This window comes from Arachis hypogaea, chromosome 3, assembly GCF_003086295.3.
Source record: "Arachis hypogaea cultivar Tifrunner chromosome 3, arahy.Tifrunner.gnm2.J5K5, whole genome shotgun sequence".
NCBI classification, from domain to species: Eukaryota; Viridiplantae; Streptophyta; class Magnoliopsida; order Fabales; family Fabaceae; genus Arachis; species Arachis hypogaea.
The window spans coordinates 139608536-139631220 of NC_092038.1; the positions used below are offsets into that span (position 1 = coordinate 139608536).

Consider the following 22685-nt stretch of genomic DNA (forward strand, 5'->3'; position numbering starts at 1 on the left):
ATGACAAATCTTGGTCCTCACAATACAAGCACGAAGGCTATTAGAACTTTTGTGGTTAGAACATGCATGTCAGAATTTACTAACAACTATGATGTCATATGAAGCCAAAAATCATACCATTTTACCAAACTAAAAATCACTTGACAATTTTGGAACTTTCTCAAGTATCCAAGTTAACTGTCTACTCTATCATTTGAGTTTTGTATCATATTTATTTCATATTTTTTACTTATTTCTCCTTTTTTAATTAACTACGAAACTGGAAACCAATTAAAAAAAGGAAGTAACAGAAACGAGTAAAAAAAAATACCTCTTACATTAGCATCAAAAGGACTAGAAATGAAATTAGACAGTGAATCAAATATAGCCAATCAGTTTCTTATCGGTGAGACCATGTTTTACCGAAACATCAGTACTCTGAATCTCTGATTGCCTTCTCAAAGTACTGATAATAATTTTCCTTGAATTTACAGTTATATAAAACAATATTTTCCTTTGTTGATTTTTTCTTTTCTTAAAAAAATATTAATAATCCTTTACTGTTTTATTAGGCAGATTTTATTATAATAATAAAAATGTGAAAACTCAGGTGCAGTTAACTTCACCAAATCATTTAACGGCTCTCAACTATCAATTTTACGTGAGTTGACTGCACCTGAGTTTTCACCTAATAAAAATGAGAATTTCAAGGTGTAGTTTTTGTAAATTATATAATTACATACTAATTATTTATTATTTTTGGATCATCAATTTAGTATTTCCTTCAAATATTTCATTCAAAATATTTTTTCTTCTTATAAAATAAATAAATTTTAAAATAAATATTTATACGAGTTATAAGTAAAAGTTGTTATTTAATAGAATTATTTTTATTTAAAAATTTTATTAAATAAAATAATTCTAAAATTCTGTTTCTTTGATTTTATTAAAAAATATAACTATTTAAAACTATTTTAGTTAATATTATATACAGATTCTATATTTTATTAGAGAATAGAATCCAGCTAATTCAAAGTATTTCAACGTTTGTATTTTTTATACAACAAAACTTTTTAAATTTTATATAGAAATTGATTGCGCTAATGATTAAACTTTTAATGTTGGCCAAAAACCTCTCATTTTCCAAAGAGTTTATTGGACTTTTTTTTATCCAACGTGCGTTTCTTTGGAACTGACATGTAACTAATATAGTTTTTTTATTGCTACAAGTAGGGCTGGAAGTGAGTCAAGCCAGCTCATGAGCCAGCTCGAGCTCGACTCGTTAACAGCTCGATAAGCTAAGCTCGTGAGCTGGTGAGCCAAGCTTGAGCCTGAAATTGAGCTCATAAATTAAATGAGCCGAGCTTGAGCTTGGATAAGCTCAGTTCATTAGCTCGTGAGCTGGCTCGATTATATATATATATATATATATAACAATCTTAATTATTTAATATTTATATTTATTTTTTACATATAATTTTAATATAGGACATAAATAAAAAATTTATAATTTATTGATAGATAAACAATATATAAAATTGATCTTTTCAAATATTTTTAAAAATATATAAGTTATAATTTATTGATATAAAATTATAGATTATGTATCTATGTCTCTCTTATTTGAGCCAGCTCGTGAGCTCGAGCCAGCTCGTGAGCTTTTGGTGAGTCGAGCTTGAGCTTAAGAAATAAACTTGATTGTTAATGAGTCGAGCCGTGAGCCAAGCTCAATTTTTGTGAGCCAAACTTGAGCTTGGTCTAGCTCGACTCAGCTCGGCTCACTTCCAGCCCTAGCTACAAGTCATGTAAAAGACATATCTTCTATTCCGTAAAACAAATAATTTTTTTATTTGTAGTATTTTTTTTACACAAATACCTGGTATATATTATTGGAAGGTTATCAGGTGTACCGGGAACATCGGTGTTCCAGTTGTTTTAACCGTTGATCTTAATTATAAAAGATATATATAATATATATTAATTGAAATCAACGGTTAAAACAACTGGAACACCGATGTTCTCCGGTACACCTGATAATTTTCCTATATTATTACGTTAACGATAAATAGTATACTTCTTATACTCACTAAATGAAATAGTAGTAATCTAATCCAACAAAATTTGGTTGGAAATTAAGCTCTTTCTCATTGATCAGAGTTTAATTAGAAAATGAATTAATTTTTTGTTAATATCAACCAACATTCTAAAAATTATTTTTTATCTTAAATTTTTAATTATAATTCTAAATCTTAAAAAAAATGAAAATTCTAAAAATAATTTTCAATAAAAAATTAATTAATATTGACTAATTAAATATCAATTCGCTATACTTATCATAATGATCAACATATATGTTCTTGATCTGACTTATTCAAGTTTGTTATGACCCCACTGCCCCATGAATGTGATGTGTGTGGTGTGACTATGAATTTTGAAGATCATCAATGATCACTCATCTGTGTACCTTGTTCTAAAAAAAAATGCAATGAAATTCAAATCAAAACCAAGGAACCAAAATCCATGGAAGTCTCTTATTTTTCATCATCATCATCATCATGGGGAAGCTATTAACAAATTCGAAGTCCATCATTGTCCTCCATTCAAAGCTCCTCTGTTTCTCTATGCTCTATCTCTTCATTTCTCTCTTCCTTGCTCTCTACGCTATTTCCTCTAAATCCAAATGCATATTAAGATCAACCCCATTTGATTATCCCATTCAAGATCCAATCTTTTCTTACCCTTCTTCCTATGGAGAACACAAGTATGCTGTTTCAACCACACGTTCTAAATGTTCTTCCCCAGTTAACTTTTCAGGTAATGCAGAGTGCAAAAACAGAGCATTCTATGATCCCAATTTTTTCTGTTTTTAATGGGTGATGGTTTTTGTGTTTAGATTACCGAAATGTTTTGGAGGAAATTCAGCATTTCCAAATGAACTCTTCACCGGCTACAAGTTCAAGTTCAAGTTCTATGGCGTATATGCAGGGGAATGCTGATAGTTTTGGTGGCAATCTCAGCACACATTTGAGGTTTTCTTATTTCGATCGTCGAAACGACAGCAGGGAAGTTCCATGTGGATTCTTTAAGAGGTTTCCAATTGGAGATTCCGGTTAGTTTCTATCAGTTATAAATTGCCACTGAAATTAAGACTCTGAAAGAAATAGTCCTTTCAGAAAAAAAGAAAAAAAAAAATACTTCCATGTTGTACCTTAACTCGTTTTTCCATGAATGCAGATCGAATAGCTATGGAAAAATGTTCAAGCGTAGTTGTAGTTTCAGCAATCTTCAATGACCATGACAAGATCCGGCAACCAAGGGGCCTTGGATCCAAAACACTAGAAAATGTGTGTTTTTTCATGTTCATAGATGATGTTACCCTGAAAGTGCTAGAACACCATGGATTGATTTCAAGAAATTCCAGTGAACATGTGATAGGTGTGTGGAGGATTGTAGTTGTTTCAAAAGGTGATTTATATTTGAACCCGGCAATGAACGGGGTTATACCTAAATATCTAGTTCATAGGCTGTTCCCAAACTCAAAATTCAGCATTTGGATAGATGCAAAGCTGCAACTAATGGTTGATCCATTGTTGTTGATTCATTCGCTTGTTGTAGCTGAGAATGCAGACATGGCTATATCGAAACACCCTTATTTTGTGCATACAATAGAGGAAGCAATGGCAACTGCAAGGTGGAGAAAATGGTGGGATATCAATGCCTTGAAGTTGCAAATGGAGACATACTGTGAAAATGGATTGAAACCATGGAGCCCCAAGAAGCTTCCTTTTCTCTCAGGTAAATAAACTATTGAATTTCTAGAACTGCTTCTTTGGTTATGCAAAGTTGAAATTGTTCACTCACATTTGCATTAAGACATGAACTTGGTTATCCAAAAGTGTAGTAGTGTTGCACATGCTCCTCAAATGTGGTCCAAAATCTTTGGATCATACCTTCAGTCTAAGGCTCAGCAGCAAAATTTTTAAACCATTTGGATTATTAATTAATTTTTGTTCCTATCCTTCATCCTAGGTACAAAATTTTGGTGCTAATTGTTTTAACTTATGTATGACAGATGTACCAGACAGTGCTCTAATACTGAGGAAGCATGGACTTAGGAGCAACGTCTTCTCCTGTTTGATGTTCAATGAATTGGAGGCATTTAACCCAAGAGACCAATTGGCATTTGCATTTGTTAGGGATCACATGAACCCAAAGATAAAGCTCAACATGTTTGAGGTTGAAGTATTTGAGCAAGTGACAGTTGAATACAGGCACAATCTTAAGCCAAGTGATCATAGGACCACTCCCAAGAGTGCAAGAAAAATTACCAAAAGGGCAAAAACAGATTATTTGTTGCATGCAAATGGCAACTGCTGCGGCAGTTGCCAACATTATCTTTCCGCAATGTGGGGGTGAAACTCATTAGTCATGTTGACATGTTCCCACAGGGATATAGAAAAGAATTTTTTTTTCACAAAAGGCTCCTACCAAAGATTCATGAAGAATTAGCTGAAGGTAATTTTAGTGTAGTCACTGCATTACTGGCAATGAAGCTTCTCTGTTTGAGACATTGACATGACATGGAACAAAATACTGTTTCTCAATTTGATGTTGGGATTGCACCTAGGATTCTGTACAATCGAACTTTCTGCCCAAATCTTGTCTCAATGTTCTTATCCACTCGTACTCAAGCTTGTTAGAGACTTTTTTTTTTTTTGTTAACGTTAGAGACTGTAATATTTTTCATAATATATGCCTATATGGGGATCATTTTTGTACTTTTCATTTTCAAAAATTTCATGTAGGTTAATCATTTTTTGGGCAAAAAAATAAATCCTTATTAGCTAAATAGAGTAAATATACACTTTACCACTAAATGTGAACTAAGTAAACCAAAATTAACATTTTGATTATAAAAATGACCCAACTATCGTTTGATTAGTTAAAAAAATTAGAGAAAATGATAAATAGGTCCTAACCTTTTTTTCCGCGGACATTTTCGTCCCTAACCATTGAAAAATACTTTTAAGTCTCTGACCTTCACAAAACTTGGACAAATCAATCCCTGACAGAGGCATTTGGACGGATCAGTCCTTGGCGGAGGCATTTGGACGGAGGGACTGATCCGTCCAAATTTTGTGAAAGTTAGGGACTTAAAAGTATTTTTCAATGGTCAGGGACGAAAATATCCACAGGACAAAAGGTCAAAGATCTATTTGTCCTTTTCTCAAAAATTAAGTTGCCATTAATTTTAGATCCACGGAGATAGCGTGATAAAATTAACACATGAAAGGCAGTGATGTCGATTTAATCTAAAGAAAAATTCAATACTAGCTTAGTCGTTTTAATGGATAAGAAAAATAAATCAATTCACTTTCTTTTTTTGGCCAAGAATTCAGTTCCGTAATTACAAAAAAGAAAAAGTGCCAACAATATAGTCATTCAATAATTATAAAATGCAGTCGTTCTACACATAACAAGTGCTGGTTTTCATGTCACGTTTTTAAGATTTAGCTCTACATTCTAACATTTAATTAGTAATTTACTAAGCCCGAACAGTTAGCAGGAAATTCGATACAGTAGTCGAGTAATTCACTGAGAACTAGTGCGTTCAGCAAATGCTACACCAAGATAATTGAAAGATTCCATGTGCATCATCATCCTTGCCATGCAAACTATATACGATGAAGGGTACAGAAGGGTGCATTTAAGCTGTCGCAGGATCATTGATCACACCCAAGAAATCATCTTTTATGGTACCAATGCAGAACTGCAAAGTAGAAGGAAAAAAAGGGGGTTATCTCAAGATAAATATTGGAACCTTAAACCATATAAATATATTGAAGATCCAGCAGCACCAAGGCACCAACCACGAGTTACTAAAACTGCTCTAGGCTACTAGTGTAAGTGTGTAACGCATCTCATACAAGTGTGATCTGAATTTAGTTTACCACATTGCAGCATAAAGCAGTACTGATTCTCAACACTAAAGTGCAGTCTCAGCTAGGGTAGGTAGTAAATTACTTGCTTGGTGGTAACCCATTTTTTAAAAATTATTATAAGAGAAGAAAAGATGGAGGAATTAAAACACAGGGTAGGTACCCTCCTAAAACAAATCATAAAGCTACAGAAAACAAAAGAAAAACCAAAGACAAGAAGAAAACTCTCCAAGTCTCCATAGGACTCCACAGAACTAAACATCCTAAAACTAAAACAGAAAAAGTAACCATATGGTAGGAACAATGCATAAACTAATATTCTAGATGTGCAAAGTAAATGAGAGAGTTCCACAAAAGCTAAAAGGCAGTAAAAGAATAAATATGTAAGTGCATACAATTTCGGTAGCATCCACCCGAGTTCCCATAATCTTCAATCTCACTTCACTATCTTTTTGAATTTTTACCTGCACAAGATCAATTGATTAATTCCAAAATCATAACCCATAATTTCCTCTCTTGCTTTACAAGGAGAAGATAAGAAAATACGTACAGAACCATCTGAAGTAGTATAATTTGGCATATCCCCAGACTGAAACTCCATATCATCAGGAATCAACTGAGCAAGGGGGAAAAAGAATAACAGACAAAAAATGTATTAAAAGGTATGTAATAAAGCATTCCAGTTGCGACATAAAATAAAGAAAGCTCACTTTCATTCAGAACTTGCAGAGTGAATGCAAACAAAAAGTATTTGAGGAAGTCCAACCTCATATCACAAATTCACAATTTGTAGCTTGCAAAACTAACATTTCCTCAATTGTCAGACAATTAAAGGAATAACTCAGTATCGGGTTCGACTGAAACCCAAAATTCTCACATTAAGTCATTTTCAGATAGAGAAAAAGTGAAATGAAGAATTGTTCCCATTATCCGAATAATTGATTCTAACTAAATGATCACCAGTCTACACAGTGATCTTTGTGGTGTTCTCCAAACACAGTGACCGAGTTGTATTAATCATGGAAGGCCATTAACAATTTAATACCCATAAATTTCGGATTGCACGACTCATTTCACGTCAAAGAACAACATCCTTTCAGTATTGAAATTTAACTGGCATAATCATAACAAAGTCCACCTCCAATTTATTTCAACCCAAACCCCCTACCTCACCAAAATTAATATTAAGATTAATATAGCCACAAAATTTCAGGGTGTTGTTTCATTGATGCATAATGAAGGATAAACATAATAGCATTCAAAACAAAGACATACAATAACAATCTTTGGGTAAAATATGCAAATAAAAAAAAGCATACATGATTTGAAACAAAAATTTGCACGGGTCCAGCTTCGGCAAAGAATCCCATCTGCACAAACAGAACTCAAGTTAGTAAGCAAAATTCTATAAACCACTGGTTTGCTTAGCCGCATTTGAATCAAGGAAACAAACAGCTTCAAACCTTGTTGACCATGGTAACAACTGCTTCTAAGATCTCCCCTTTAAATGGCCTAAAAACAACACATTGGTACTTAACAGGGAATGTGACAAATCCTGTCCCATCCCTAATCAAACCCTTGCCGATGTTTTCAATCCCAGTAACAGCCACCACAAAGCCATGCCGACCACTGCAGGTGCCTTCAACATCTTTCATGAGCTTGGAAACAAGATTGTCGCGGAGGTTACGACCAAAGTAACGGGGATGCAGCTGCATGTTCCGCTCCAAAACTATATGGAAGAACATTTTCCTCTTTCTTGTGCTTGTTGATGCCCCTTTTGCCATAATATAAGTAGTAGCAACAGAACAAAGAATTAAGATATTAACAATTGATACAAAGATTTAGTGGCAATGAATCTTCAAATCAAACAAAGTCTTGCAACCCAACAAAGGTATTGGATTCTATTCAAGCTAGGATATAATTCACAAAAATCGAAGCTTTACCGTATTTTAAATCTAAACTGATCGCAGGCAGAATCACGGCGGAGCGTGGGAATTAGACGTAGTTGAGTGCTGATGTGGTAGCAGGCGGTGGATGAAGACGAGCCCTTGCCGCAAACGAAGAGAAAGTAAACTGGGAATGAAAATTCACAAGTTAGGGCTACGATAAACAGAAGAAAAAAAAAAAAAAGCTTCAACTTAACGAAGATTTAATTATTAAAAAGGACTTTTAATACTAAAATTATTAAAAAAATAAAACACTATGATAAAGATGACAATGAAGTTACAATTTTTTCAAGTAGAATTTCCTTTACTTTGGAAAGAGTTTAAAAATATTCACCTTGAAAAGAGTTTAAGAGTATTCTTAAAAAGGACTATCCTCTATTTATAAGCAGATTTTTTGATTTATTTTTCTTTGTTTAATTTATTCCAGTTACCAAAAAAAATCTTTTTATAATATTTAAGAAAACGAATCAAATCTTTTTATATTATTTAAGAAAACAAATCAAATCTTTTAATAAGAATCAAATCTTTTTATAAGAAAATAAATATATCTTTAATTATTATTTATTTATTTTTTATAATTTTTATGTTGGTAAATTTTATTTTTCTTAAAATTTTAGTAATTTTTATTAATTATTTATTTATTTTTATTTATTTATTTTTATGATCTTTACCTAACGAAAAAAGGACAAAAGATTATAAAAGTAATAAATAAATAAATAATAAATAATAAAAATTACCAAAATTTTAGAAAAATAAAAATTTTTAATATAAAAATTATAAAAAATAAATAAATAAATAGTTAAGAATTAATATTTTAATAATTAAATCTCCCTAATAATCTTTTAGAGTAATTTTTTTTAAATTAATTAACTAATTAATCCCAAATGAATATTCATAAATATCTATATAACATTGTAAATTAAATAACATATATTAAAGATTATACAAAATAAATAAAAAAATAATTAAAAATATATTTATCTTTTTATAAAAAGATTTGGTCCTTTTTAATAATTTTGGTATTAAAGGTCCTTTTTAATAATTAAGTCTTCCTAACGGTCCTTTAGAGTAATTTTTCCATAATAATATAATAAGTTTAAAAATTAATTCCACACATGAAAATTATTAATTAGTTTGCATATCGGTAATTTTGCAATTTATTTTATGGTATTAAATTGATCTTTACATTTAGGTAATCAATAAGGTTCTGAAAACCGAATCGACCATCGAACCGCTTTAGTTACTGGTTCACTGATTTATTGGTCTAACCGGTTCAACCGAGGTTCAACTGAAAAAACCGTTTTATAATAAAAAATAAATTATAAATAACCACCATAAAACATAAATATAGTTTATATAAAGTATAAACCTTAAAATGTCTTTCAAATTAAAAGCATTGTATGAATATCATCAACCAGAGTATTATAATCTTATCAAAATATAAACTCAAAACTTAAATAACAGAAAAATATGCTAATTTACAAAGAATAAATATGCTAATAATCACATATCCTAGAGAGATGCCCACCAACATACATAAGAATTAATTTACAAAGAATAAATATGCTAATAATCACATTCTATTTGATCTACACAATTTCATTTATGGAAGTGTTTTGCAGTAAGAAGGCAATAATAATCCATCGTATGTAAGTCCAAACAAGCAGCAAATCAAAAGAGTAAATAAATGAAAGAAATATAAAAGCAAGTATATATACCTCAAAAAACCCCTCATGTAAACAATGGGAACCATGTTTATTTAAGATGAGTTGCTTGCAAGAAATTAAAATGTGCAGATACACGGATAGAGTAGGTAGAAAGAGATATAGAGAGTAGACTAAAAAAGTTTAATTTGGTGATTAAACTGCAGCATTCAACAAAGTAGCAAGACCTCTTCTGCAATTAAACTCAACCTAATCACTGAGCCAAACCTTCTCAAAACATAACAATTATCAAAATTTATCACAATCTAAACTCATATCTAACAAACAGCTCAAAATTTCAGGCCATCAACAACACAGGCAACAAAGATCAAACAAATCATCAAATTGCTGTGTGTAATAATAACAATGCATGTTGCAATTGCTCAGATACATTCTTTTAACTTTAACAAAAACTTCATTCAACCCAAGAGAGGGATAATAAATCTTGAATCTTCTTTAGCAAATCCAAATCAGCCATAATACTAAATTGTACCTTCTGATTTGGCAACTAATAAAATATAATAGAGAAATAAAATCTGAAAAAACCATAATTAAAGAAATAAATCAGCAACAGAACAAATGAATTAGAAAAAATTCATTGAATGAGTCAAAAGCATAGAATCAATCCTAAACCAGAATTAATATAAAAAAAAAAGCAGAACAAAAAATTCAAAGTAAACCAAAGAATCAAGAACAACCCAACCAAAGAACACATCAGAATCAACAATGGGGAGGACTACGGAAGAATAAAATTAAATCAGAATCAAACCAACAATCAGAATAAAAAAGTTCAGAATAAAAACAAATCAGAATCAAGCTGAGGCTCCATTACAGTTTCAAATGCAAGGAAGGATGACGGCGCTGGAAACGGAGAGATGGCGACGGAGGCAGGAACAGAGATGGCGCCGGCGACGGTGGAACCTTCGCAACGGAGGCAGGAGGCGAGCCCGGTGACTATGCTTCCACTACTGAGAGTCTGAGACGTTAGCTGAGTGAGGGACCGAGTGAGCTTCGAAGCTCCAACCAGCGACGGCGTTAGGAGCAGTCCGGCGGCGGAACGAAAGGGAGGGACTGAGCTCGCCGGCGTTGAGAGGAACGGCCAGCTCGAGGGTGATGGGAGGGACGAGGGAAAGTGTGCTGCTGCGCCGTTGGAGAGTTAGAGTGAGTTAGGGTTGGTAACTGGTAAGGGTTGGGGGTGGGGTTACTGAATACTAAACGGCTGCGATTTCAGCATTTTTGGGCAAAGTAAAAAACCAGCCGGATTCTGGTTCGGTTCGACTGACCGGTTACCGGCCGATTTAGCGGTTCAAAAATGATTTTCATTTTTTTCAGTTTTGGCATATAATCGAACCGTATTTCTCATTTGATTCTTAAGATTTAAAAAATTATATTTGAATTTATAAAAGTTTTATTTAGTTTTAATATAATCCCACCGTTAAGTCAAAATTAAATAATTAACGAAATATCTTACATGAGTATAAAAAAAAGTAGATAATTTAGAGAACAAGCTCAATAATTATGTACTTATTGAATAAGCCACATTTATATAGGCCATTAGATTTTATTAGATAAAAATCAAAGGCTAATATAAAATAAGAGCATTGATGGACTCTAATAAATATAGAATATTTTAATACATAAATAAATACTTTAAATGGCAATACTTTAATACACAATACTTTAAACAGTAACAAAATTTTTTATTCTTAAATAATTAAATATAAAATATGAATATTTTTTATTTATTAAAATTAATTATTATGCAAAATTTTTTTATAATATTAAAATAATATTTTAAACTATAACAAACATAAAAATATAAAATAATTAAAATTTTATTTTATATTACTTGACAAATAATTAGATTATTATATTTAAAATTTATTAACTAACTATGTTTATTAAAAATATTATTATATAATATAATTTATTTAAAATATTATATATAATGCATGAAAATATTAACTTTTTCATTTTTTTCAAATTTTTTAGAAAAACAAAATAAATAATATAATTTTAAATACATACTTAAATAAAAAAAGTTAATATTTTCATGTATTATATATAACTTTTTTAATAAATTTTACTTTTACAAATATTTTGATAAAAAAATATATGATATAATAATATATTTAACAAAATAATTAGTTAATAAATTTTAAATATAATAATCTAATTATTTGTTAAGTAATATAAAATAAATTTTAATTATTTTACATTTTTATATTATAGCTTAAAATATCATTTTAATATTATAAAAAAATTTGCATAATAATTAATCTTAATGAATAAAAAAACTTATATTTTTTATATTTATTTAATTTATATTTTTTAGAACAAAAAGTTTCTACCTTTATATAATAAAATATGTGATAATAAATATTCTTAATATATATATTAGGGGTGGTAAAACGGGTCCAATCCGTCGGGCCGACCCGCCAAACTCGCTAAAAAAGGTGGATCGGACTAGGATTTAAAACCTGTCTAATTAAAAAAATTCGCTAATCCCGCAAAATTTTTATGCAATTTTTTTATAATATTAAAATGATATTTTAAATAGTTATACTGTAACAGATTTAATATGTTTTCTGATTTTAATGTTATTATACGATTATAATTATTTAATATATAAAAAAATTACTAGATAGTATATATATTAGGGGTGGCAATGTGGGCCGGCTCACTCCAACCTGCCCCGCCTCACCTAGGCCCGCACCGTAAGCGGGACGGGCCGGCCCGCCCCGCCAACTAAAGTGGGTACAAAATGCTAGCCGTTTGACTTTATTATTTAAAAAAAATTAATTGAAATTAACTAAAAAATAATAATTAAATAATTAATTACAAATAAAAAATAGTCAAATTATAATATAACTTTTTATTATCTTTTTTTTTAATTTTTAACTTCAATAAAATTGTTCAAAATAATATTTGTCAATAGAACCATCTTTATTTTAAAAAATAAGTCACATAATTTGAACATATATACGAAATTGTAAAATAAAATAAATAAAGTCACATAATTGGAACATATATACATAATTTGGCAAATTTTTTTAATTTGACAGGTTTCAAATTCTAGCCCGACCCACCTTTTTTAGTGGGTTCGGCGGATCGGCCCGACAGATTCAACCCGTTTTACCACCCCTAATATATATATATATATATATATATATATATATATATATATATAAAAGAAGATTATCACATATTTTATTACATAAAGATAAAAAAAATTATTCTAAAAAATATAAAATAAATAAATACAAAAAATATATATTTTTTTATTCATTAAGATTAGTTATTATACATTTTTTTAAATATTAAAATGATATTTTAAATTACAACATAAAAATATAAAATAAATAAAGTTTATTTTATATTATTTCACAAATAATTAGGTTATTATATTTAAAATTTATTAACTAATTACTTTGTTAAATATATTATTATATAATATAATTTTATATCAAAATATTTGTAAAAGTAAAATTTATTTAAAACGTTATATATAATACATAAAAATATTAATTTTTTTATTTAGGTGTGTATTTAAAATTATATTATTTATTCAGTTTTTAAAAAAAATAAAAAAATTAATATTTTTATGTATTATATATAATATTTTAAATAAATTATTTTTTTTAAATATTTTATGAAAAATTATATTATATAATAATATCTTTAATAAAAGTAGTTAGTTAATAAATTTTGAATATAATAATCTAATTATTTATCAAGTAATATAAAATAAAATTTTAATGATTTTATATTTTTATGTTACAGTTTAAAATATTATTTTAATATAAATTTTTAATATTATAAAAAAGTTTTGCATCATAATTAATTTTATTAAATAAAAAATACTCATATATTTTATATTTTATATTTAATTATTTAAGAATAAAAGATTTTGTTGCCGTTTAAAAAATTGTGTATTAAAGTATTGCCATTTAAAGTATTTATTTATGTACTAGAATATTCTGATATTTATTAGAGTCCATCAATACTCTTCTTTTATATTAGTCTTTGATTTTCATTTAATAAAATCTAATGACCTATATAAGTGTGGCTCATTCAATAAACATATAATTATTGAGTTCATTTTAGACATACCCAAAAATTATTATTTGCGCTAAATTAGTGTGCATAGCAGTAATTTTACAATTTATTTTATTGAGTTTTTATCTGACGGTACTCTCGACAAATTACTTTTTCAAATATTTAAAATAAATTGTAATTCGCTCGTAAATTATCTTTTTAAAATAAAATTACAATTTGCCCAGAATTTTTTTAATTCCGAATTCAGCTGTGATATTTTTGAAAAACACAAATAAATCCATTTTTGAGTACTGTACTCAATTTTATATAACAAAATTTCTAGACGTATTTTATTTTTATTTTTATTATTTTTATTATTATTATTATTATTATTATTATTATTATTATTATTATTATTATTATTATTATTATTATTATTATTATTATTATTATTATTATTATTATTATTACAGAACAAAGGTCTTGGATTCTATTCAAACTAGGACATAATTTAGGAGAATCGAAGCTTATCGTATTTTAAATCTAAATTAGATATTTTTTTTCTCACAGGACCGTAACATGGACACTAATGGATTGAATTTCTATACGAAGAAAAAATTACATAGTTCAGATTGTGGTACACATAAAAATAAAGTAAGAAAATCAAGGAACACATTTAATAGATTTAAAAGGGGCGGAACGTACAGCAGCAGGAAGAATCGCGGCAGAGCGTGGAAATTGGACATAGATGAGTGCTGATGTGGTGGCGGGCGGTGGATGGAGACGAAGCCCTCGCAGCCGACGAAGTGAAAGTGAACTGAGAATGAAAATTCACAAGTTAGGACTAGATAAACAAAAAAAAAAAGTTTCAACTTAATAATATATTTGATCATATTCATACATAGATATCATTATATGTTTTTTAATATAATAGGTTTAAAAATTAATTCCACGCATGAAAATAATAGCCAAATTAGTTTGCATATCGGTAATTTTACAATTTATTTTATTGAATTTTTATCTAACTACTTTCGACAAATTACTTTTTCAAAAATTTAAAATAAATTGTAATTCGCCTATAAATTGCCTTTTTAAAATAAAATTACAATTTGCCCAGCATTTTGTTAATTCCGAATTCGCCTGCGATATTTTCGAAAAACACAGATAAACCCATTTTTGAGTACTGCATTTAATTTTATATAACAAAATTTCTAGCCGTATCATACTTCTTTTTTATTATTATTATTATTATTATTATTATTATTATTATTATTATTATTACACAACAAAGGTCTTGAATTCTATTCAAACTAGGACATAATTCTCGTGAATCAAAGCTTAACGTATTTTAAATCTAAATTAGATAATTTTTTTCTCATACTTAGGACCCTAACACGAACACTAATGGATTGAATTTCTATATGAAGAAAAAATTACATAGTTCAGATTGTGGTACACACAAAAATAAAGCAAGGAAACCAAGGAACGCATTTAATAGATTTAAATGGGGGCGAAACGTACAACAGCATGAAGAATCACGGCGGAGTGTGGAAATTGGACGTAGGTGAGTGCTGATGTGGTGGCGGGCTGTAGATGGAGACGAAGCCCTCGCAGCCGACGAAGTGGAAGTGAACTGAGAATGAAAATTCACAAGTTAGGGCGATAAACAGAAAAAAAAAGCTTCAACTTAATAATGTATTTGATCATATTCATACATAGATATTCTTATATGTTTTTTAATATAATAGGTTTAAAAATTAATTCCACGCATGAAAATTATTATTTGCGCCAAATTAGTTTGCATATGGGTAATTTTACAATTTATTTTATTGAGTTTTTATCTAACGGTACTCTCGACAAATTATTTTTTCATAAATTTAAAATAAATTGTAATTCATCCTGTAAATTGTCTTTTTAAAATAAAATTATAATTTGCCCAGCATTTTATTAATTCCGAATTAGCCTGCGATATTTTCGAAAAACACAAATAAACCTATTTTTGAATACTGCACTCAATTTTATATAACAAAATTTCTAGTCGAATCATACTCTTTTTTTTTATTATTATTATTATTATTTGCAATCCTCTTTCTCATAATCTATTTATATATAGTTTATTCGAATATCAAGGGACTTCTTTTTGGTACAAAAGTATGAAGGGACTTGAGAGTTCATGTCAATTAAGATGTTGGTCTAAATCAGGGATTCACACACTTGAAGCCTGAAATTTTAGTTATGTACAAATTAACGCTATAAAGTATAAACCTTACAAAACTTGCAATTAAACATTAGTAGAAGATAATGTCATTTCACCATTTTATTTCCTCGTCTCATGTTATCTGTAGATTGAAGTTGAACTATAAAGTAAGCAGACGCACCAATAAATTATACCTCAAATAGTATAATTTTTCATATTCAATTAAAAAGTTATGAGTTCGAATCTTTTATCTTTGCTTTAAAAAAAACCTTGATTTGAACACAAATCTTATATTTGGTTCAAATTTTCTATCACAACTAAATATCTTCTTAATTTACATATAAATGGTAAAGAATACTTTTTGTCCCGAAGTTTGATAAAAATTTCAAAAATAAAATTTTAGTTTATTTCAATTTTGTCCAAAAAAATTTCGGCTAATTTTTTAAAAAATTTAAGCCCAATTCAACAACAATTTCATAAAAACAACTATCAATACAAGTAAATCAAGCATAATTTTCATACATTATTGTTAAATTAGTCTTAATTTTTTTAAAAATTTTGCCGTCGAGAATATATTTGATATAAACTGAAAACTTCTAACACAAACTTAAAACAAAATAAAATTTAAGAGTATTTTTTAAATTTTTAACAAACTTCAGAAATAAAAAATATATTTTATTCTAATTAATATTTATTCAATTATGGCAATTAAAATAAGTATTATTAAAACATTGATATTAAAAATACACCGTTATTTACAACATAAATTTTGTTATAAAGAAAAGAATATCTTCATACATCATCAAAGCGTGATGTCCAAACAAATTTTATTTCACCAAAACTATTAACAAAATTTAAAATTTAAGAAAATAAAAAACAATACCCGCAAGGAAATTAATCTCTCTGTAGATATAATACATGACGGAGTACAATAATATCGTTTGATTCATAATGTAGATATAATACATGACGGAGTACAATAATATCGTTTGATTCATAATATTGTTTGATTCATGTAACCAATCCCCCAAGACTTTATTGTTGTTTTGTTGTTGTTGTTTGACAAAAGTTTCATCTATTACGTATTTTACTAATTTACTTCATCTAATAGGCATAAAAGGGGAATCACTAGAAAGTAGGCGCAAGGGAAGACACGATAATTCTAAATTAACTCAATTAAAACAGTCGGATATGACATGTCAAAAAGTACAATATGAGAAAATTGAAATTCAACTTCATCTAAATTTTAAGATGCCACAATACTGTTTTCCAATACGAACAAAACAAAATGACAAAAAAGAGGCTCCTGCAAGCCAAAGCGAGCTTAAAGCCTTCTACCCCTTCTACCACTCTTTCTGCGAGTGCTATCTGAAGGAATCGGGGTCACATCCTCTGAAAATAAAAATAAAAAAAATGAATAAGTTTCAAATGCCATAAGAAATTAGCTCGAATTCTAAAACCAAATAGGTAACTATCATTTTAGTAAGAGAATCAACATTATGATTTTTTTTTCCAAAAGAAAATGGCAACACATATGGAGCATATTGGTTGCATAAATGAGAAGGCAAAAATCAAAGTTAAGAGAATTTTTAAAATAATACCTATACGGCCAATTTTCATTCCAGACCGAGCCAGGGCACGGAGGGCAGACTGAGCACCAGGGCCAGGTGTTTTTGTCTTGTTTCCACCAGTGGCTCGGAGCTTGATATGAAGGGCAGTTATTCCCAGCTCCTGCTTCCAAATAGAGTAAAGTCAGTAAACTTTGAAGACCAACCAAAAATATAGAATCATGAGTTTAACAAAAGACGAAGCAGATAATGAACATGAATTGGAGAAATCAATCAAAATCATAACTAATAGACAACAGATAACCATTGATACAGGCAATATAACACCCGATAAAAAAGTACTAAAAGAGTCGGTGAAGAAAGAAACACCAAAAACAAATAAATATTAGTTATTTAACGACCTTGCATCTAGCAGCAACATCTTGTGCTGCAAGCATAGCAGCATATGGGGATGACTCATCTCTGTCAGCTTTAACCTTCATTCCACCTGATTGCAAGAAAAAAAAATAAGTAGCTGCACCACTATATCCGCCAAGAAGCATAGACTACATGATTTCTTAAGCATCTAATAGGATAGAGACTTTTCTTTATCTCGGGTAGTAACAGTTGAAAGTTAGAACAGTTAAATAAAAAATGAGATTACTATATCACATTATCTGTTTACAAAGGTGGATACTACTATTAAGATTTTACAATTGTTTTCATATGAAGATGCTTTCTTTTTACCATTAGATGATGAATTGTAAGATTTGATTTTGATATGTTTTAAAAGTGTTATTTTTTTAAAGTGTAGCTAAACAAACAAAGTACACTTTTAACACACCGATCTTCATAAGAAGATGTTTTTAGCATCTTCATTTGAGTAGGTGCCAAAGGAAAAGGCAGTTTTATAAAATGGTTTCAGAATAAAAGTATCCACTTAGAACAATCTCAGGTAAAGAGAAAGGTACTCACCGGTGATGCGGACAAGGGTTTCCCTTCCAGACAAATCAGTCACATGCTGCAATGATACCATCGATCCAATTAAAACACAAATTTAGCTAATTCAACTAAAATAATAAGGAAAAGCTGAATTCGGTATACTTACAATAAAGGTGTCATTAAATGATGCAAAGATGCGAGCCACACCAAAAACATGTTCACCCTCTCTAACAGCAGGGCCAAGAGTGACAGTTTCTTCCTTGGGCTCTCTAACCTTTCTCCTAGACTGTAACAAGTAAACCATACACACTCAGAATTGAATGCCCTCACATTTTCCAATTATCCATAAACACAAAAAGCATAAAACATAACCAATTACAACGATACTAAGATTAAGTTCTAAACAATGAATGTATATATTATAACGTTTTAACATTTCCTCTAATCTTGTTTTCAGCTCCTACTAATTGTTTTATCTAAATTATCATAAAGATGTAAACATAATCCCACACAAACAGTCAGATCTTAAAGAGAAAAACAGGAAAAAAGAAGCTTTGACATCAACGGCAAATCAATTCGTAACCGAATCACCATGTAAAACCCTAATACGCTACAATCAAACCCCTTAACTATATCACAAATCATACAAAACGACAAGACATTACCAAAGTGAAAGCACATTAGGAAGGAAAAGATAAGCATGAACATTCATATCGAGAATAGAGCTGGAACCAAGAGAATTGAGTGAATCGAAATCTAACAGAAAGGTTAGCATTCGGAATAGAGATACCATAGCTGATGGCCGAAGGATTTGAAGCTGCTGCTGCTGCTGCTAGGTTTTGGAGTCGAGGCTTGAGAGAGTTCCTGAGTAGCTGAAAAATTGTTTGCCAATATATATGGTTCAATGCCATTAGGGTTTTAAGATTTTAGATTGGACTGCGTTATATTGTTGTTGATGGACTTGGGCCTTAGGCCCATATATCTACCTCTGGACCTATAAGCCCAAAAAGACCTTTAAGCAAAACTACCCAAAAATGCAAATTACAACGCGAATACCAAAAACGTGAACTACAAAAGGATTTTAAAAAGATGAGAAAAGGACAAATAGGTCCTGACCTTTTGCCTTGCAGATATTTTCGTCTCTAATCATTTGAAAAATACTTTTAAGTATCTGACCTTCACAAAATTTGGACGGATCAATCCCTGACGGAGGCATTTGGACGGATCAATCCCTGACAGAGGCATTTAGACGGAGGGACTGATCCGTCTAAGTTTTGTGAAGGTCAGGGACTTAAAAGTATTTTTCAATTGTCAGGAACAAAAATGTCCGCGGAACAAAAGGTCAGGGACATATTTGTCATTTTCTCTAAAAGAAAAAAGTCTTGACCGAAAAAATTGTTTCTGAAAAAAATAAAATAAAAAACAATCAAATTAAGTTGAGTTAGTCTAATAATTAGTTCACTAATTTATAAGTAAGTATTTGTGTTGAATTTTTAATTTATATACTCATCAAGTTATACAATAATATTATATTTTTTAAAAAAACTTATACAGTTAAAAACAAATAAAAATTAGAGTTAGAATATTCTTAACTCATAAATAAAATAAAATTAAATTTATATACAGATAAAATTAACATTAAATCCACACTCTATCTTATCTTATCTATAGTCACACATGTATAAATTGTAGTGAGGATACTCTGATACTCACTTGATGCAAATCTTTGAAATCGTGCTACCGCCATGATTTCCATTTTAATTCCAACTTGTCCGATTCAGTTAGTAATTAATTATTAATGGATAAAAACATATGAACGATGTCTATTATATATATTCCCATAACTGAATCATATATGTTACCTCTTTATTTAGTTTGCTACAAGCAATAATTTTTTTAAGGAAAAAAAGAAACTAACAGCAACAGCACTCTGAAACACAAATACTCTTGTTTAAAATATCTTTATGGAATCTTTTAAAGAAAACAAGTTGATAAAATAAAAAAATCCAATCACTTTTAAATTAAAATAATAAAACTTATATAATATAAATGATTTTAAATTTGATTTTCTTATTTTAATAATATCTTCTCTTAAAAAAATATTCCATATTTTTTCAACAAATTAAAACAGAAAAATACTCACTTTTGTTCAATAAGCATCACGATCCTAAAGTAATACAAATTTGGGTCAAACTTTTAATCAATAAACCACTCCTTTAGCAACATAACATGTGATCGAGGTTAAGACAATATAATTGTTGAAGTTTTAAGAGCGTTAAAAGATTTTAAGGATTTATATAGCACTCCTAAATTCTTTAATTCAATTTTAATTTTAAAAAATGAAAATATTTGGTAACAAAAAAAATCAATCAAAAACAGTCATAACTTGCCTTATTTAGTATTTATTAATTGTTGCAACAATTAATAAATACTAAATAAGATCGCAACAATTAATAAATACTAAATAAAACAAATTCTGATTTTTTTTTTTTTTGTCTCCATGTTGTTGATTTTCTCCCTTACAATTAGTTGAAATTATGTAGTCGCTCTCTAAGGAGCACTATAACTTTACAATATGTCAAATCGTTATTAGTTATGTTATAATATTATAGAAAAACAGTTAACTTTATAATGATACACATATATATAAATTGAAATATAATATAATTTAACAATATAAAATATTACAAAATAAAAATTGCAGCGAATTTGACCTCAAAATAAAATAACGTCTCTGTCACTATATTCCTGTTCGTCCTACTTCTTGGTTCCAGATTTCAAAAGGTGGCATGAAAATGTTGATATATCACCTAAATAATACTCATGAAATGGCCCTCTTTGGTAGCTTTAGTTCAAAATAGTGTTTTAATTGGTCATGGGCGTTTTATCATGTGATTGGGCCATGCTAAATAATTATGATAACTTCGTTTAGTGGATGTTTTGGTGTGTGTCTAAGCTTGAGTAATTTATTTATCTAGAGCTTTTAATTAACCGCATAGACTTATTTTAATTGATGTTTAAATTTATGAAATAATGATATGCCTTGTTTGATTAATTACTTCAAATATGCTGTCACTATGACTCTGTTGGAAAGTTGTTAGGATAATATTAGAGACGATAAAAGAAAGAGTTTAATTTTTAAGTCTTAAGAGTATAAAATGTTTTATATAATCGTTAATTACAACTGTTTTTTTAATGATTATTTATGTAGTTAATATAAAAGATAATTATTTTTGTTTATGTATTATTATGTGATTTAATGCACATATAAAATGATATTATTTTAATAGTACATCAAAATTAGATTGTAAAAAAAAATTGGGAAATACTAGTTGTACAATATTAATCAGCCTTTAATCAGCCTTTAATCAGATTTAAATAATATTTAATTATTTTTTTAGTGTAACATGTTCCTATTTTGTAGATACATATCTATAATTAGATTTTAATTTAAATTTAAATTTTAAAACCCACCCACTTCATTGGTGGTTACGGTGATTTTGCTTTACTTTCGTAACTTCACGTAACAAATACAGTTTTTTAAATTCCTTATTCTACGGGATATTCACACGCATCAGTGAATCCCAAACCAAAAAGGACGCTGCCAGCTGAATTCTCCATCTCGTCTTCATTGGTGAAGACCATCACCACCTTCCAGCTGAAGCACTCTCTCATTTTGCATTGGTGAAATGTATCATTATTTTTCACACATGTATTTATGTAATTTGTTAAGAAATATCATGTTCAACATTTTTAATTATATTTTAATTTAAACATAAAAACACTCTGCTGATTTAATTGGAACAAGGTTGATCTTATTTAATTTTATTAATAAAGTTGTTGCAAATAAAGTATATAATCAACAATTAATTTAAAATTGTGTTGTTATTTTTCGATTATAATACATCTAATAGTATGATATTTTATACAAAATATTTTTAAAACACATCTAAAATCAGTCAACTTTAATAATACAATATAAATGTTAATAATACAATTATGAATGGTCGAATATAATTATATACATAAACTAAAATATTTTCAATTGTAGTTTCTTTTTCAATTGTAACACATCTAAAATATTAAGTTATACAAAAAAATATTTTTAAAACACATCCAAAATCATAAATCTAAAATTTAAATTTAAACATTGAAAAATAATTGTAACACATCTAAAATTATGAAGTTATACAGAAAATATAAAATCATAAATCTAAAATCTAAATTTAAACATTAAAAAATAATTGTAACACATCTAAAATTATGAAGTTATACAGAAAATATTTTTGAAACACATCCAAAATCGTAAATCTAAAATCTAAATTTAAACATTAAAAAATAATTGTAACACATCTAAAATTATGATGTTATACATAAAATATTTTTAAAACACA

At 28.7% G+C, this 22685-nt stretch overlaps 3 protein-coding genes across 3 annotated transcripts; 1 reads left to right on the forward strand and 2 right to left on the reverse strand.

Annotated features, from left to right (window-relative positions):
• The first annotated feature begins 2388 nt into the window (after window positions 1–2388).
• LOC112736097 (alkaline ceramidase TOD1) lies at window positions 2389–4756 on the forward strand. The gene is made up of 4 exons (XM_025785444.3): window positions 2389–2793; window positions 2873–3088; window positions 3214–3774; window positions 4052–4756. Exons 1-4 carry the CDS (start codon window positions 2535–2537, stop codon window positions 4393–4395), a joined length of 1380 nt encoding a protein of 459 aa, XP_025641229.1. The 5' UTR covers window positions 2389–2534; the 3' UTR covers window positions 4396–4756.
• Window positions 4757–5403: 647 nt separating this feature from the next.
• On the reverse strand, window positions 5404–10843 carry LOC112734587 (DNA-directed RNA polymerase II subunit RPB7). The gene is made up of 7 exons (XM_025783971.3): window positions 10400–10843; window positions 7862–7991; window positions 7382–7692; window positions 7238–7288; window positions 6469–6534; window positions 6314–6382; window positions 5404–5749 (listed from the first exon to the last, which is right to left on the reverse strand). The coding sequence occupies exons 3-7, from the start codon at window positions 7661–7663 to the stop codon at window positions 5687–5689; spliced, it is 531 nt and encodes a 176-aa protein (XP_025639756.1). The 5' UTR covers window positions 7664–7692; window positions 7862–7991; window positions 10400–10843; the 3' UTR covers window positions 5404–5686.
• Window positions 10844–16959: 6116 nt separating this feature from the next.
• On the reverse strand, window positions 16960–19210 carry LOC112734589 (small ribosomal subunit protein uS11). The gene is made up of 6 exons (XM_025783974.2): window positions 19082–19210; window positions 18458–18577; window positions 18325–18370; window positions 17772–17857; window positions 17404–17533; window positions 16960–17194 (listed from the first exon to the last, which is right to left on the reverse strand). Exons 1-6 carry the CDS (start codon window positions 19082–19084, stop codon window positions 17127–17129), a joined length of 453 nt encoding a protein of 150 aa, XP_025639759.1. The 5' UTR covers window positions 19085–19210; the 3' UTR covers window positions 16960–17126.
• Between the last annotated feature and the right edge of the window lie 3475 nt (window positions 19211–22685).

Bases quoted from the DNA above. Each gene is read 5' to 3' on its own strand.
- LOC112736097 (XM_025785444.3), top strand. From the start codon at position 2,535: ATGGGGAAGCTATTAACAAATTCGAAGTCCATCATTGTCCTCCATTCA. The intron at 3,089-3,213 runs GTTAGTTTCTAT...CCATGAATGCAG, and splicing joins GTTTCCAATTGGAGATTCCG to ATCGAATAGCTATGGAAAAA. The intron at 3,775-4,051 runs GTAAATAAACTA...TATGTATGACAG, and splicing joins GAAGCTTCCTTTTCTCTCAG to ATGTACCAGACAGTGCTCTA.
- LOC112734587 (XM_025783971.3), bottom strand. From the start codon at position 7,663: ATGTTCTTCCATATAGTTTTGGAGCGGAACATGCAGCTGCATCCCCGT. The intron at 6,383-6,468 runs GTACGTATTTTC...GATCTTGTGCAG, and splicing joins ATACTACTTCAGATGGTTCT to GTAAAAATTCAAAAAGATAG. The intron at 5,750-6,313 runs GTATGCACTTAC...TCTACTTTGCAG, and splicing joins GGGTGGATGCTACCGAAATT to TTCTGCATTGGTACCATAAA.
- LOC112734589 (XM_025783974.2), bottom strand. The intron at 17,534-17,771 runs GTCGTTAAATAA...ATTTGGAAGCAG, and splicing joins ATGTTGCTGCTAGATGCAAG to GAGCTGGGAATAACTGCCCT. The intron at 17,195-17,403 runs GTATTATTTTAA...TTTTATTTTCAG, and splicing joins AATGAAAATTGGCCGTATAG to AGGATGTGACCCCGATTCCT.